Below are 13704 nucleotides of genomic sequence, written 5' to 3'. Positions count from 1 at the left end.
AGAGTGCTGACTCACTTTCTCTGCTTATTGTGACCTTAATATTAACTAAGAGATAAAATCAGACATGAATATTATTAATTATATCAATTATGTAATTGGCTGAGTGTAGTGTAAGTGAAGGTAGGACAAATTTGAAAAGAAAAATAATTTGATTGTGTGTTAGCAGGAGTGGGTCTCATCCAACTTAATGACTGACCTACAGTAGTGTGGATTTGATATTTTAGAATTAAACACACATACAAATAAAAATACATATATAACAATGGGCTCTTTATCATAGAACAGCTTGTTCTATAGTTGTACATTACTAATGAGCAGCAAAATAGTTTTTTCAAACTTTAAGACCTAAATATTTTAAAAGGCATTTGAAAATTAAGACTAAGAACTAAAGACAGTATAAAATGTTATGGGTTGCCATTCATGATTGCCTCTGCAGCTTACTAATTAATGGGAATAATATGAAAAATACACACATAGACAGTAACCCAGACACAAACAACATAACACATTAGGTTAGCCCCTGTCAGTTCAATCAATTTAAAGGCAAAGCAGAGAACATCACAGAGAAATCAACCCATTTCTGTAAAATAAATATGTATTTACAACAACTTGAAAGGTAGTCTAGGCACTTAGGCACTGGTATTGTTTTTGCTCTTATTTATCAATTACAATCAAAACACTGTGTTTAGGTCAATGAGCAAAAAAAATTGACGGGAGTGGGGAAAAAAGAGAAATATCTGCTTACCGAAAAGAAACTTCTGGCTACATTCAAATTCTCATAAAGTCATGCACACATCTTCGTAATCATTTTCCTCCCTACTTTTCTGCAGCTGGGCCGCCTCATGGAATATGAGAGCTAATCGATGCGAGAGCTTGCAAGTGCAGAGAGTTACGGAAAAAAAAGGCTGTGGGGAATGGGGCGAGGCACATTGATTTAGAGCTGCATGAGGCTGGGAAGGATGGTCACTTCCTTAATCACTTCTTTAATCTTAACCATAACTTCCTTAACCGGAACACATCAGTGCAATGATCATGTCAACCTGTGCACAGGCACAAGGGCAAAACAGCAAAACAGTATATGCTTCATGTTTTTCTTTTATTCCAACCACCACACATCACATTTACAGTATATCTTCTGACATCAAAATTTCTCTGTCTCTCTTCAGTGTATGTTTCTCTAGATGCCTCATCCAATTCAGACAAGCTTTACTGGCATGGCTTTAAGCACTACTGAATTGGCAGAGGAATACTTACTATGTACAGATATTTTTGAACAGATACAAGAATAATAAAATGCTTCAAACACACCCCTTTTCTGTCAGATTTAATCTGATTCAGATTTCTCTCTCTCTCTCTCTCTCTCTCTCTCTGTTTTTGTCTACCGTTGTTTGAGTTTGTGGTGAGTGTGTGTCAGGAGCTCTCTCTCTGTCTCTCTCTTTCTCTCCCACTCTGTGTGTGTGGTGTGTGTGTGTTGGCCTCCAACCCCCAATGCACCAGTTCCTCCACCACCCCCCAAGCCACCCTACAACACTGTGTGGTTGTGTATGTGTATGTGTGTGTGTGTGTGTTTATGTGTATGTGTATGTGTGTGTGTGTGTTTAGTTCAGGATCACTCTACTGTCATGGCTGTGTATAGAAGTAGCAGCATTAAAAACAGATATAAATAACATGGCTGAACATATTTAGAAGTACTAAAATAAAGTCTTTCATTTTCTCTCATTATTTCTGTCATATCAATTCCTGATAGATTTTATTGGTTTGTTGTGTCTGTACACAGTATTATGAACTCATGCTCCTCTAGTCTCTCTCTCTCTCTCTCTCTCTCTCTCTCTCTCTCTCTCTCTCTCTCTCTCTCTCTCTGTCTTTCTCTCTCACTTCTTAATCACCATCACTTTACTGACATGACTGTAGCACAGTATGGCCAAAGCAGTTCACTGACATAGTTAGACACATTCAGAAGTAATAAAAACTCTTGGTCTTGCTCCACCTGCCTCTCCCTCTCCTCTTTCCCATATCTCTTCATCTCTCTCTTACCCTCACATCCAGTAATCACTCGGCTCCTCTGGGGCTTGCAGACAGCAGCAGTGAGTCATAGCGGCAGCATTCCCGCTAGTGTAGATAGACACCCGCCATGGCCGTCTATTCATCCCAATCTATTACTGGAGATCATGCGCTTCTCTCGCCACCTGTCCTGATACAGCCATGTTAGATTCTCTCTCTCTCTCTCTCTCTCTCTCCCCCTCACTATCTCTCCTGTCCTAACATGACCATGCTAGACTGTCTGCCCTATGCAAACCCCATGGGCCAGAGACTGCACTCCTAGTGAATTAATTAGTGTGCCATTAAGCATGCAGTCTTCTGAGAAAATGCCATCAGGAAAAATAATACAGTACAATAGTGTCTAACAAACAGCATCTGTGCATGGACAAGTGCTTATATCACTAATTCTGTCTTAATTAAGATCCCAGAAACCTCTGGGGTGGTATAAGTTAAAAGGAAAAGGTGACAAATACACTACATGATTTTGTACCGACAAGGGCAAAGTCCCTCAGGAGAGAGAGATGTGTTAGCCAAACATCTTAATATTATTAAACTATTATATCAAAGCTTAATTCTGCTAATTACATGAGTTTTATTTGGGGAAACTTTGTTTACCCATGGTACATGGGTAAATTTCTTAAATTTATCCAACCTGAAGTCATTTGCATATCATCTCTGCACATTTGACCAGTGTTCCCTACCTCTCATTGTTTTGCAGCAGATTGCCTTCCTTCCTCCATGTGAAGGAGGGCTTGGGGGATGCATGTGGCTGACACTCAATGATGACTTCACCTCCTCTTTGAACAAGTGTGGACTTCCTTACTGGACCTTTAGAAAAGTCTGGAGGAGAAGCTTTTTAACAAAAAAAAAATAAAAAATTGGCTGTTAACATTTAATCATGTGGCTCAAAGTCAATGTATATTCGGCTTCCTATTGATGCTTAGATAAAAAAAAAAAATTTGGTCACTCACCCACAACTTTGAGTTCGGCACTGGCATAAATGACACTGTGCTTATTCTCGGCTAAACACTGATACATCCCTGAATCCTCTAGGTTCACTTTGGAGAGAATGAACTTGCCTGCATTAATGTGGATTCTGTCCTGAGGACAAAATGATACCATCAGGAGTCACTAATACCTGCATATACTATGTTGTTGGATACTAATCCAAGTTTAACTTATACTTAAACATTATTATACTACAAAATATTTTCAAGGCATAGCAAATGAAATTTATCACCTCAGATACCATGGCTTGCCCATTCTTAAGCCATCTGTACACAGGCTGGGGTTTCCCATTGGCCCTGCACTCCCAGTGCAGATCAGAATCAATAGCCATTTTGGCATCACGCAGAGTTTGAGCCCAATGCAGATGTTCTACATCTACAATCAAGGAGAGAGCACAAATATTCTGTGACTACAAGCAAAATCATTAAGAAAAACATTATTCTCTTACTTTTTTCCTACCTTAATTCCTTAATACCTTAATATGGTCAATTCTCAGTATGAGCAAAATTGCTTTTCACGACCAATCCAAAGACTGGCACTTAAGTCATTTTATTTAGTTTACCTTAGCCATTGCTATTAAAGCATATTCATTTGCAGGTGTTCATTATTAAATAGTGGTTGCCATGCTTCCCAATTTCTGATATACAATTAAAGCATCTTGTATTGATTTCCCTGCTGTAAAGGTAACAGAGCTATTAGCATTATATAATAGATATAAGATTAAGTAGAGAGATTTTTTTTTTTTAATTGACATGAATTTCAAAGCAGTGTATTTCTAACTTAAGCATTCTTTAGCCAAATCTACCGAAAATCCAATTTACAGAATGCAATTACATTTTTTTTCCTATAATTACCTATTTGTAAGTTATAGTTACCATTAAATATGAGGTCTCCTTTTGCAACACTACGGCCTCTGGAGTTCTCTGCAACACATTCATAAAAGCCTGCATCCTCAGGCCGAAAATAAGGGATCTCCAGGACGCCATTTGATTGATTTATTTTCATCTTTCCAGGAAAAGGGCTTCCATCCACTCTTCTCCAAGAGATAGAAGGCACTGGGCTGTCCAATAAGACAATCATGCCATGTTAGTATCATGGTTAATACTAAATAAATATCAGAAACAACTTATAAATTTAAATGTTCAATTCTTCGAAATGGAAAAAATGCCTTATTTAATTTTACCTTGTAAAGGCTAATCTAACTTTTTTTTATTTATCCAGAAACATAATGATAATAGCATATTAGAATCATTTGAGCATTTCAGATTGTAAAGAATCTTAAATACACTTGCTTATGCAGTTCCTGACATATACATTTTTGTAAGTGCATCTAAGATCTAAGACCTATGTAATTGTCAAATGCTCATACTGTTTAATACAAGTGATACTGACAAGCAGTTTTCTTGATGGCAAGTTTTATTTATTTACATTCTATATTTGCCTTGTATAATTTAGCCACAGGGGTTGCAACCAGTGATTTCTGTACCGGTCCCAGGCCTGGATGTATAGAGAAGGTTGTGTCAGGAAGGGCATCCAGAATAAAACGTGGCAAATTTAAACATGCAAATCATCAGTGTGAATTCCATACTGGAATGGTTGAGGCCTGGTTTAACAGGGTACCTACAGAAATTGGGCTACTGTTGAGAGAAGGGAGAAGGGTTTGTAGGCAGAGCAAGAGGAGGAAAGCCAAGAGTATAGGTCTAAAAATAGGGATTCTTAACATTGGTACAATGACAGGGAAAGGTAGAGAGCTGGCAGACATGATGGAAAGAAGGAAGGTACTGTAGATATACTATGTGTGCATGAGACCAGGTGGAAGGGGAGCAAAACATGTAGTATTGGAGGGGATACAAACTGTTTTATTATGGTGTGGATAGGAAGAGAATTGGGGTAGGAGTAATCCTGAAGGATGAGTTTGTGAGGAATGTTTTTGAGGTGAAAAGATTGCCAGACAGGGTTTATAGTTAGAAATCGAAGGGGTAATGGTGAATGTCATCAGTGATTATGCTCCACAAGTAGGTTATGAGTTAGAAAAGAAGAAGAGATTCTGGCGTGAGTTATATGGTGGTGGAGTTAGAAGTGATGGAGAGTATTCCCAGATGGTAGAGAAAAGTGATTGGGGCTGACTTCAACAGGCATGTTGGTGAGGGAAACAGAGGTGATGAGGAAGTGATTAGCAGGTTTGGTGTTAAGGAAAGGAATCTAGAAGGACAGATAGTGGTGGACTTTGCAAAGCAGATGGAAATGGCTGTAGTTAACAAGAGAGAGGAACATAGAGTTACATATAAGAGTGGCGGTAGGAGTGCTATGTACTACATTCTATGTAGACAAGGCAATCTGAGAGAGATTATTGACTGCAAAGTGGTGGTAGAGAGAGTGTTGCCAAACAACATTGGATGGTGATGTATAAGATGTCTCTGGTGGTCAGGAAGAAGAGGAGAGTAAAGATAGAAAAGATGACCAAGTGTTGGAAGTCGAAAAATGAAGAATGAAGAGGCTAGCTAAAAATAAGTGGGACGTAGAAAGGACTGAAGAAAGCAGTTTACAATGAATAGAAGCATAGAGTATAAAGCAATGTGGCAAAGGCCAAACAGGAAGCATATGATGAGTTGCATGCCAGATTAGACACAAAGGAAGGCAAGAAGGACTGTATAGATTAGTGAGACAGAGAGATAGAGATGGGAAGGATGTGCAACAGATAAGGGTGATTAAAGATAGAGATGGAAAGGTGCTAACAGGTTAGCAGAGTGTGCAGTGAAGGAAGGGGTTTTTTGAGGAGCTGATGAGTGAGGATATTGAGGGGAAAAGACAGGAAGAAGAGGTGAATATTGTAGAGCAAGAAATAGGAAAGATTATAAAGGATGAGGCCAGGAAGACTCAAGAGTGGAAAAGCTGTTAGTCCAGATGGCATACCTGTGGAGGTGTGGAAGAGTCTAGGAGAGACAGCAGTAGAGTTTCTATCTAGATTGTTCAACAGGATTTTAGAGAGTGAGAAGATGCCTGAGGAATGGAGGAGAAGTGTTCTAGTGCCAATTTTTAAGAACAAGGGTGATGTGCATATTTGTAGCATCTACAGAGGCATAACGTTGATGAGCCACACAATGAAGCTATGGGAAAGAGTAGTGGGAACCAGGCTAAGAAAGAGGGTATTTGTGAGCAGCAGTATGGCTTCATGCCCAGAAAGGGCACTACTGATACAATTTTTGCTCTGAGAATGTTAATGAAGAATGGTTAGAAGATGGTTAGAATAAGCTGCATTGCGTATTTGTGGATCTAGAGAAAGCTGAATGAGGATGTCAGTACTGTCAGAGAAATACGTCAGAGTAGTTCAAGATATGTATGAGAGGAGTATGACTGCAGTGAGATGTGCTCTAGGTCAGACAGTGGATTTCAAATTGGAGGTGGGGCTACATCAAGGATCGGCTTTGTGTCTCTTCTTGTTTGACAGATGAAGTCAGACAGCAATCTCTGTGGACAATGATGTTTGTGGATGGCATTGTGACCTGTAATGAGAGTAGGGAGCAGGTGGAGAAACACCTAGAAAGGTGGAGGTCTGCTTTGGAAAGAAGAGGAATGAAAATCAGTCATAGTAAGACAGAATACATGTGCATGAACAAGAGGAAAGTAGAACAGTGAAGTTACAGGGTGCTGATGTCAAGAAGGTGCAGGAGTAAAAGTATTTGGAATCAATCATTCAGTGTAATGGGGAGTGTGGAAAAGAGGTGAAGAGTCCAGTTCAGGCAGGTTGAAGTGGGTGGAAAAAAGTGTCAGGAGTGTTGTGTGACAGAAGAGAGTCAACAAGAATGAAAGGAAAGGTGTACAAGACAGTAGTGAGGCCAGCTATGCTGTATGGGTTAGAGACTGCAGAAGTGAGGAAAAGATATGAGGCAGAGATGTATATAGCAGAGATGAGGATGTTGAAGTTCTCTTTAGTAGTGATGAGGATTAACAGGATTAAAAACACAAGCACATCAGAGGGACAGCTCAGGCTGGCCATTTTGGGGACAGAGAGGCTAGTTTGAGATGGTTTGGACTTTTGCAGAGGAGGGAGAATGGTTATATTGGAAGAAGGATGTTGGAGATGGAGCTGCCAGGTAAAAGGTCAAGAGGAAAACCAAAGAGGAGATATATGGATGTGTTGAAAGAGGATATGATGGTAATTGGTGTGAAAGGAAAGATTTGGAGGAGTTAGGTGGAAACAGATGATTTGACATGGTGACCCCTAACAGGAAAAGTGGAAAGAAGAAGAAGATATTTGCCTTGTATGCAAATATAGCATCAATTTCTTATTGGTTTACTAACTGCTGTCACGGGCGCGAGGGTAAAAACGGACCCAAATGCAGGACAGCTTAACAAAAACAGGATTTATTAACTAAAAGAACACTAAACAGGACAAAGACAAACCCAGACGAAGAAAACAGAGGATTCCGCGCTGCTCAAGGCAACGCGGCTCAACTAAATAGTACAAATAATTAACCAAACATGAGGGACAGGTTTGCAGAGGCGGGGAGGAAAAGACAAGGGCGGGGCAGACACATGAACACAGAACATAAACAAAAAGGTACATGGCCAAAGTCCGGGCAGAGTCCTGACAGTACCCCCCCTCGAGGTGCGGCTCCCGACGCGCCAATCTGTCCTGACAGTCCCGATGGGTCCGGGAAGGGGGAGCAAGGCACACGGCAAGTCCACAGCCGAGCAAGGGGGGCCGAGCGACATCCACAGTCGAGCAAGGGGGGCCGAGTGCAACCCCCGACGCGCCGCGAAATGACCCACCTCTCAGAAACCAGGAAGGGGAGGGAGGGCGGGAAAAAAAATCCTCCACAGAACAGATAAGTCAACAGAATTCCAAAACATGGGGCAAAACACGGGCCTGCAACACCCCCCGCGGACAGGAAGTGGGGCGGCATCCTTCACGGAAACCGGAAGTGAAGCGATGCCCCCCACCGGACAGGTGCGGGGCGATGTCGCAGGACACCGAAAAAAAAAAAACTCGGGCTGGTGACATGGCCCGCACACAGGAAGTGAACACAGAACATAAACAAAAAGGCACATGGCCAAAGTCCGGTCAGAGTCCTGACAACTGCATGATAAACAGAAATAGAAAAAAAGTGATTTCTTCAACTGACTTGTGAGATCTTTATTTTTATTTAACTTTATTTATTTATTTATTTATTTATTTATTTATTTATTTATTTAGTACAGTATAGTAATTCTAATCTGAATGCACTTCTTTTTTGTTATATAATATTAGCTACAGACAGTAGTAATTAATAGATAATATGATTTATGAAAAAATAAAATTAAATAAAATTGCAAGTTTTTTTTTTTTCCTGGACTCCCAATCTCAGTAAATCTCAAGAAGTAATATCAAGTTATATCATCAATGTGTCCAAAATATCAAATTATTTCATTATCCAATATTAGCTGTGTGAACAAATGAATGCTTTTCAGCAACAGTAAATTAACAAAGGGAAGATTCAGGACATGATTTTGGATTATCTTTTTTAGGTATCTTCTATCAGGTCTATATTCACAGTATTCACAGTGTGTACTGTGAGGATTCAATAATGAAACTGCATGGATTGCTTTTTGCATAAAGGTGTGTCAGAGGTGTTTCACAGGTACACATAATTATTTGAATGTTTTGCTATTAGTTTTGCAGTAATATATTGCCATTATTTTAGTATAATATACTTGCATTAGATTTCAATGATTGTTGTCTTGTCATTTATATATAATTAGAGATATTTTATCATACACCTTATGAAGCATTGAACATTATTTCTGATGTAAAATGAGGCTCTGCAGCTGATCAGGTCCTGGTTTATGCCCAAGTAATACCTCAGATTACTCCTCATTTACTTAGGATCACAAACATGTTCAATCAGGACCATAAAGGCCTCATCAGTGACTGAAACTGCAGCAAGTCCCATGGACACCATTACTGCATGCTCAGTGACTGTATGGTCTGTACTCAGTTTCTTATGGATTTGTCACTTAACACCACACACCATGTCTGTCTAACACACAGATATACCTATCTAATACAAGGAGAAGCACACATATGAAAGTGTCATTGTAGCCAGCTCACTAAACAGGGTTTGTGTCCAGTCATCATAAACCAACTAGATCAAGACTTGATCCAGAATAGCTTGACATTCCAGCTCTGTCTATAATATCTTACGATTCAATCCTTTTTCCCATTTGGTTCACACACCCTGCTGTTACTTAACCAAAGTCCTGCTGGCTTGAAATTCCTCTATCCCTGTTCACACTTTCTACTGGACAACCAGACATCTATACTTCCTCCAGCATTACTGCAATTCTATAGGCTTGTAGTGCTAATCAGCCATGCCTGTACAAAATCTGTGGATCTCATTAGCTCCCTTTGTCAAGCCTCTGATTCCAGCAGTTACTTCAGGCTGATGTTGTATATCCATAAATGCATGGAAGGGTGGATGATGAACCCCTGACTTAATCAGAGGGTCAGTACACTCCATAACATCACCAGGGAAAACAATCTCACTGGAGTCACATCTCTCTAGCTGATATTGCTGACATTGATGTTCCAGACATGGCACTCAGACATCTGTAATACAAAAATACATTACAAAAATCTGTAATAATCCCCCAATGGGATCCATGGCTTTACCTTGAACATGATCCCAAACAATGTATTTGTATTGTTTGTTTGTAAGTTTTTTATTATTATTTTTTATTTTTTATTTTTATAATACTGAGATATAATCTCTTGAAACATCCAGGCTGTAAAAACTGGAAGCCTGTTAGGCTTTATGCTGCCTCTACATACTATATTACCTTTAAAAAATCAGAGAGTCCCTAACCTCCTACAAAATCCCTGAATCATGGCTTGCAGCTGGTTTTGCAATGATGAATGCCCTGTTCTTTGGTCCTGGCCACATTTTGCTAAGATTAAAAGAGCCAGCATTTTCCTGATATCTTTCTCTTAAATAAGGCTCAAAGATGTACTATGTGCCAAGTGTGCAAAGTCCTTGCTAGCTTCAGAAATCTCTGGAGGCTGGAAACAGTCCATATGCTATACAAGCAGAGACCTACTTTCCTAAAGCGAAGCACTCCAGTCTAACCGACGATCCTTTGAGGACATGCAGAATTTCTTCAAACTGGACTTCAATTTTTGGCTCATATTCACCCATCACACCTGGAATAAATGATGAAGAAAGCAATCAATTAAAAATAAATATGTTAATTTATGATCACAAACACAGATGTTTATTTAGTATACAATATATGATATATAGCCTATTTTGTAACCAACTAAAAGATTGACAGGTAAGTAATGATTTATAAGACAGCTACATACATGCTAATACAACATTCAGATAAGGCTGTTAAAGAGCACTAAACATATATGATCTTAATGATTAAATTATAGATAGTGTTTTATTTCATAATTACATCATCATTACAAGTGTACAAATTTTTGTTTATATTATTTTTTTAATTGTATTTTCTGCATTTTACTTTTGGAATAATTTTTAAAAAGGAAGGCAATCGTTAATACTAGTTGACACTGACTGAGCTGCAACATATTTTTTTCAGAAACAATAGATGATTGATGCACCCATTAAGACCCTGAGGTCCCTCACCATCCTGGCGCAGTACCACAGGAGTGGGGGAACTATACGCAGTGCCATTGGTCATCAAATTCTTTACTGCACATGTATAGTTGCCCACATCCGTTGGTTCCATTTTAGCTATATAGAGGTTCCCTGTTCTCTGGGACACAAAGCGGCGGTTGTCTTGGATGAGGACACTGGGATGGCCATTGTAGATCCATGAGTATCTAATCTCTGGAAAAAGAAGCCAAATAAATTAGACACAAAAACATTAGTTCATACGGACTACACAATATACATAGCACCGTCAACCACAGTTTCATTTCTTTAGAGGCTACCCTATATGGATTGTATATAAGTCTTTCCATTGGAAAACCATTCCATTAAAAGGTCTTATATATGCTATATATGTCGTTTTCCAAATTTTCCCAACTCGTATAATATTGTATATTATAATTTTCTGTTTAAAACCTGCATAGATTATATATCTTTTTTTTTTTAACTCTTTCAATTTTAATTTTAAATGGTTTAATCAATCTCTACACAAAAAAAAGAAAAACAAAAAAAAAAAAACCTTGTTCAGTTCTACAGTGAATACATTTTGTATTCAGATAAACATATACATTTTGACATATGTATAGGGATCATTTAAGTCTGTGGCTCTGTGGCTAAAGTCCTAGTTTAATCAAAGCAGATCACATTTGCAAATTGGGAAAATATTGTAATGTGATCTGCTTTGATTAAACTAAGACTTTAGCCATTAAAGTCCTATGGTAAGATTAGTATATCTTACCATTGTTTATTGTATATTTAATTAATAATAACAAATCATGAATTTTATCAGCAATATTTCATAAGTTTCTGCATATACCGACCATATTATTAAAAAATATATGATTTAATTATTTAATTTATTTAATTATGTGGAATTATTTTTAGTCCTGTTTTCATCTGAAATGAAAGATAGGAATAAACCTTTAACCCATATATATTTGTTCACCATAAATAAGGTGTTACTGTTAACATTTTTTTTAATGCTGAATTTCATGTTTTGCAAATGTTGATCATTTATACAGTAAATATAGCAGGTTTCATGTGCCTTAATGTAAATTATTTTCAAAATTAATTCAGGTAGAAGATACTGATTTATATATTAAGATGGATTAGAGTTGGATTATTTTTATACCTTGCACCCAGTGTTCCGGATCCACCAAAACTCTGACTAGTGTATAAGGCTTAGTGAAGATAAATGAATTAATTCATTAACTAATTAATGCTGGAGCGTTTATTTACTTTGAATGAAAGTCACTACCATCCAGACAATTATCAATGATCCAGCATCACTGTGAGACAACTGTATTGTACATTATTACATTATAATGTAAATATTGAGCTCATGACAGTGGCAGTTTAATTAGGAACATGAAATCATTTAACAGATAAACATATACAGTAAGCCTTGGTGGAACATATGGTGCACTAAAAAAATCTGGTAACAAGTCTCTGTGGTGTTTACATTGCTCCATGTACCATTAAAGTAACTCGTGCTGACTCTCACTGACAAGCCTCTTGAAGTGGAACAGTGTGAGAAAACAGTGTTGTGCAACATAGCATGGGGTATTGCTTACATTAATGCCTGACTAGTTTTATTTATTTCAGATCTAATATTCCTTCTAATCAAACTGTAGTGATAGGCCTGGCAGTGCTGTGACATTTATCTAGTATAAAAACCACAGTGGCAAAACAAATTCTAAAAAAGATGTGGAGGAAGGGTACAAAAAAAAAAAAAAAAAAAAAAAAAAATCACAGAATGATTGTATACATATTCTGATGCTTTTCAATGTATGAAGGTGCCTGTTTGCATTTTCAAATTTTCTAGAAATATTATACGTTTTATTTGAAAATAATGTACAGTTGACACTGATTTACCCTTACTGTATCTTAATTATCAGTCATCTTCAGTAACTGTTTAATCCGGGTCATAGTTCCAATGGATATAGAGAATTGACTCACAATATATTGTCAGGGCATTACACAAACATGAATTCACAAATTAATTCACAGGAGCAATTTAACATAGCTTATCCTAGTTTTTGGCATGTTTAGATAGACAGTCATTTTCCCATAACTTTATAAGTCATTTCTAACCTTCAATTGTACAGTTTACATAAGTCAGTGCCAATGATAGCCACAGAACTTGCATTCCAAATCTTGGTCAATTATTTTGGTTTTCTTCTATATATTATAGTTTTCAAAGTTTAATATTTTGTTTTTATTCTTAAATAATAACAATAGAAAAACTGGAAAAAATCCTCAATGACTAGTACTAAAAATACTAGTATGACTAGTAGTGTGGTTCAGTGTTCTTTAACGATTTGCTGATTAATTAATTAATTAATTATTAGTTTTATATGAAACTACAATTATGGTGAGAGTAAAGGAAAAAAATAAATTTCACCCATTTAAATGCATTTTGCAATGCTTTTGCAATCACTTTATAAAGATTTCACAACAGTTTAGAAATGAATTTGGCCTTTTTGTTTCTGGGGGGGTTTCAGTTCCATGTATCTTGATGAGACAGAGACCGTAGTGCCAAGCAGCTGGATCTGTTGACATCAAATGTCAAATTAAGGGGTGCTTATTAAAGGCCTGGGAGGGCTGGACAGATTGAAACACAGCTCGATAAGAACTAAGCATGGCATGTCTAAAAGTCAGAGTGCTTTTTTTTTTTATAGAGAAGATTGAACAAAGACCCATTTTAGTTCATAGATTATAGACTTAAATATTAAACGAATTGATGGGGTGTGATGGTCCTTTAATGATTACTGAATAGTAGTAATTGAATGAGTTCAAGTACTGTTTACCACATTGCAATTAATGACCCAGTGACCCAAGCAATATCATTTGATTATACTGTATAGCGATAAAGTGCATTTAAGTACACCCCATATAACTTCATATCAGTTATTTGCACTGTAAATAATATATATATGAAAAAAATACAGACAAAACCCCAGCACTTCATCCAGATTGCAACATACAAAAAAAAAGAATTTAT

At 37.5% G+C, this 13704-nt stretch overlaps 1 protein-coding gene across 1 annotated transcript in view; it reads right to left on the bottom strand.

Annotated features, from left to right (window-relative positions):
• LOC132844775 (contactin-4) overlaps positions 1-13704 on the bottom strand; it is a 105496-nt gene that overhangs the window by 48617 nt on the left and 43175 nt on the right. Inside the window, exons 6-11 of the mRNA XM_060868585.1 lie at positions 10677-10880; positions 10126-10228; positions 3924-4108; positions 3281-3423; positions 3012-3141; positions 2742-2892 (exon numbers count right to left, since the gene is read on the bottom strand). Of these exons, the coding sequence (XP_060724568.1) occupies positions 2742-2892; positions 3012-3141; positions 3281-3423; positions 3924-4108; positions 10126-10228; positions 10677-10880 (916 nt within the window). The remainder of the gene's footprint in view (positions 1-2741; positions 2893-3011; positions 3142-3280; positions 3424-3923; positions 4109-10125; positions 10229-10676; positions 10881-13704) is intronic.

This window comes from Tachysurus vachellii, chromosome 4, assembly GCF_030014155.1.
Source record: "Tachysurus vachellii isolate PV-2020 chromosome 4, HZAU_Pvac_v1, whole genome shotgun sequence".
In the NCBI taxonomy this organism is placed as follows: Eukaryota; Metazoa; Chordata; class Actinopteri; order Siluriformes; family Bagridae; genus Tachysurus; species Tachysurus vachellii.
The sequence above is the reverse complement of the archived record's forward strand: the minus strand, read 5'-3'. Positions and strand labels throughout refer to the sequence as shown.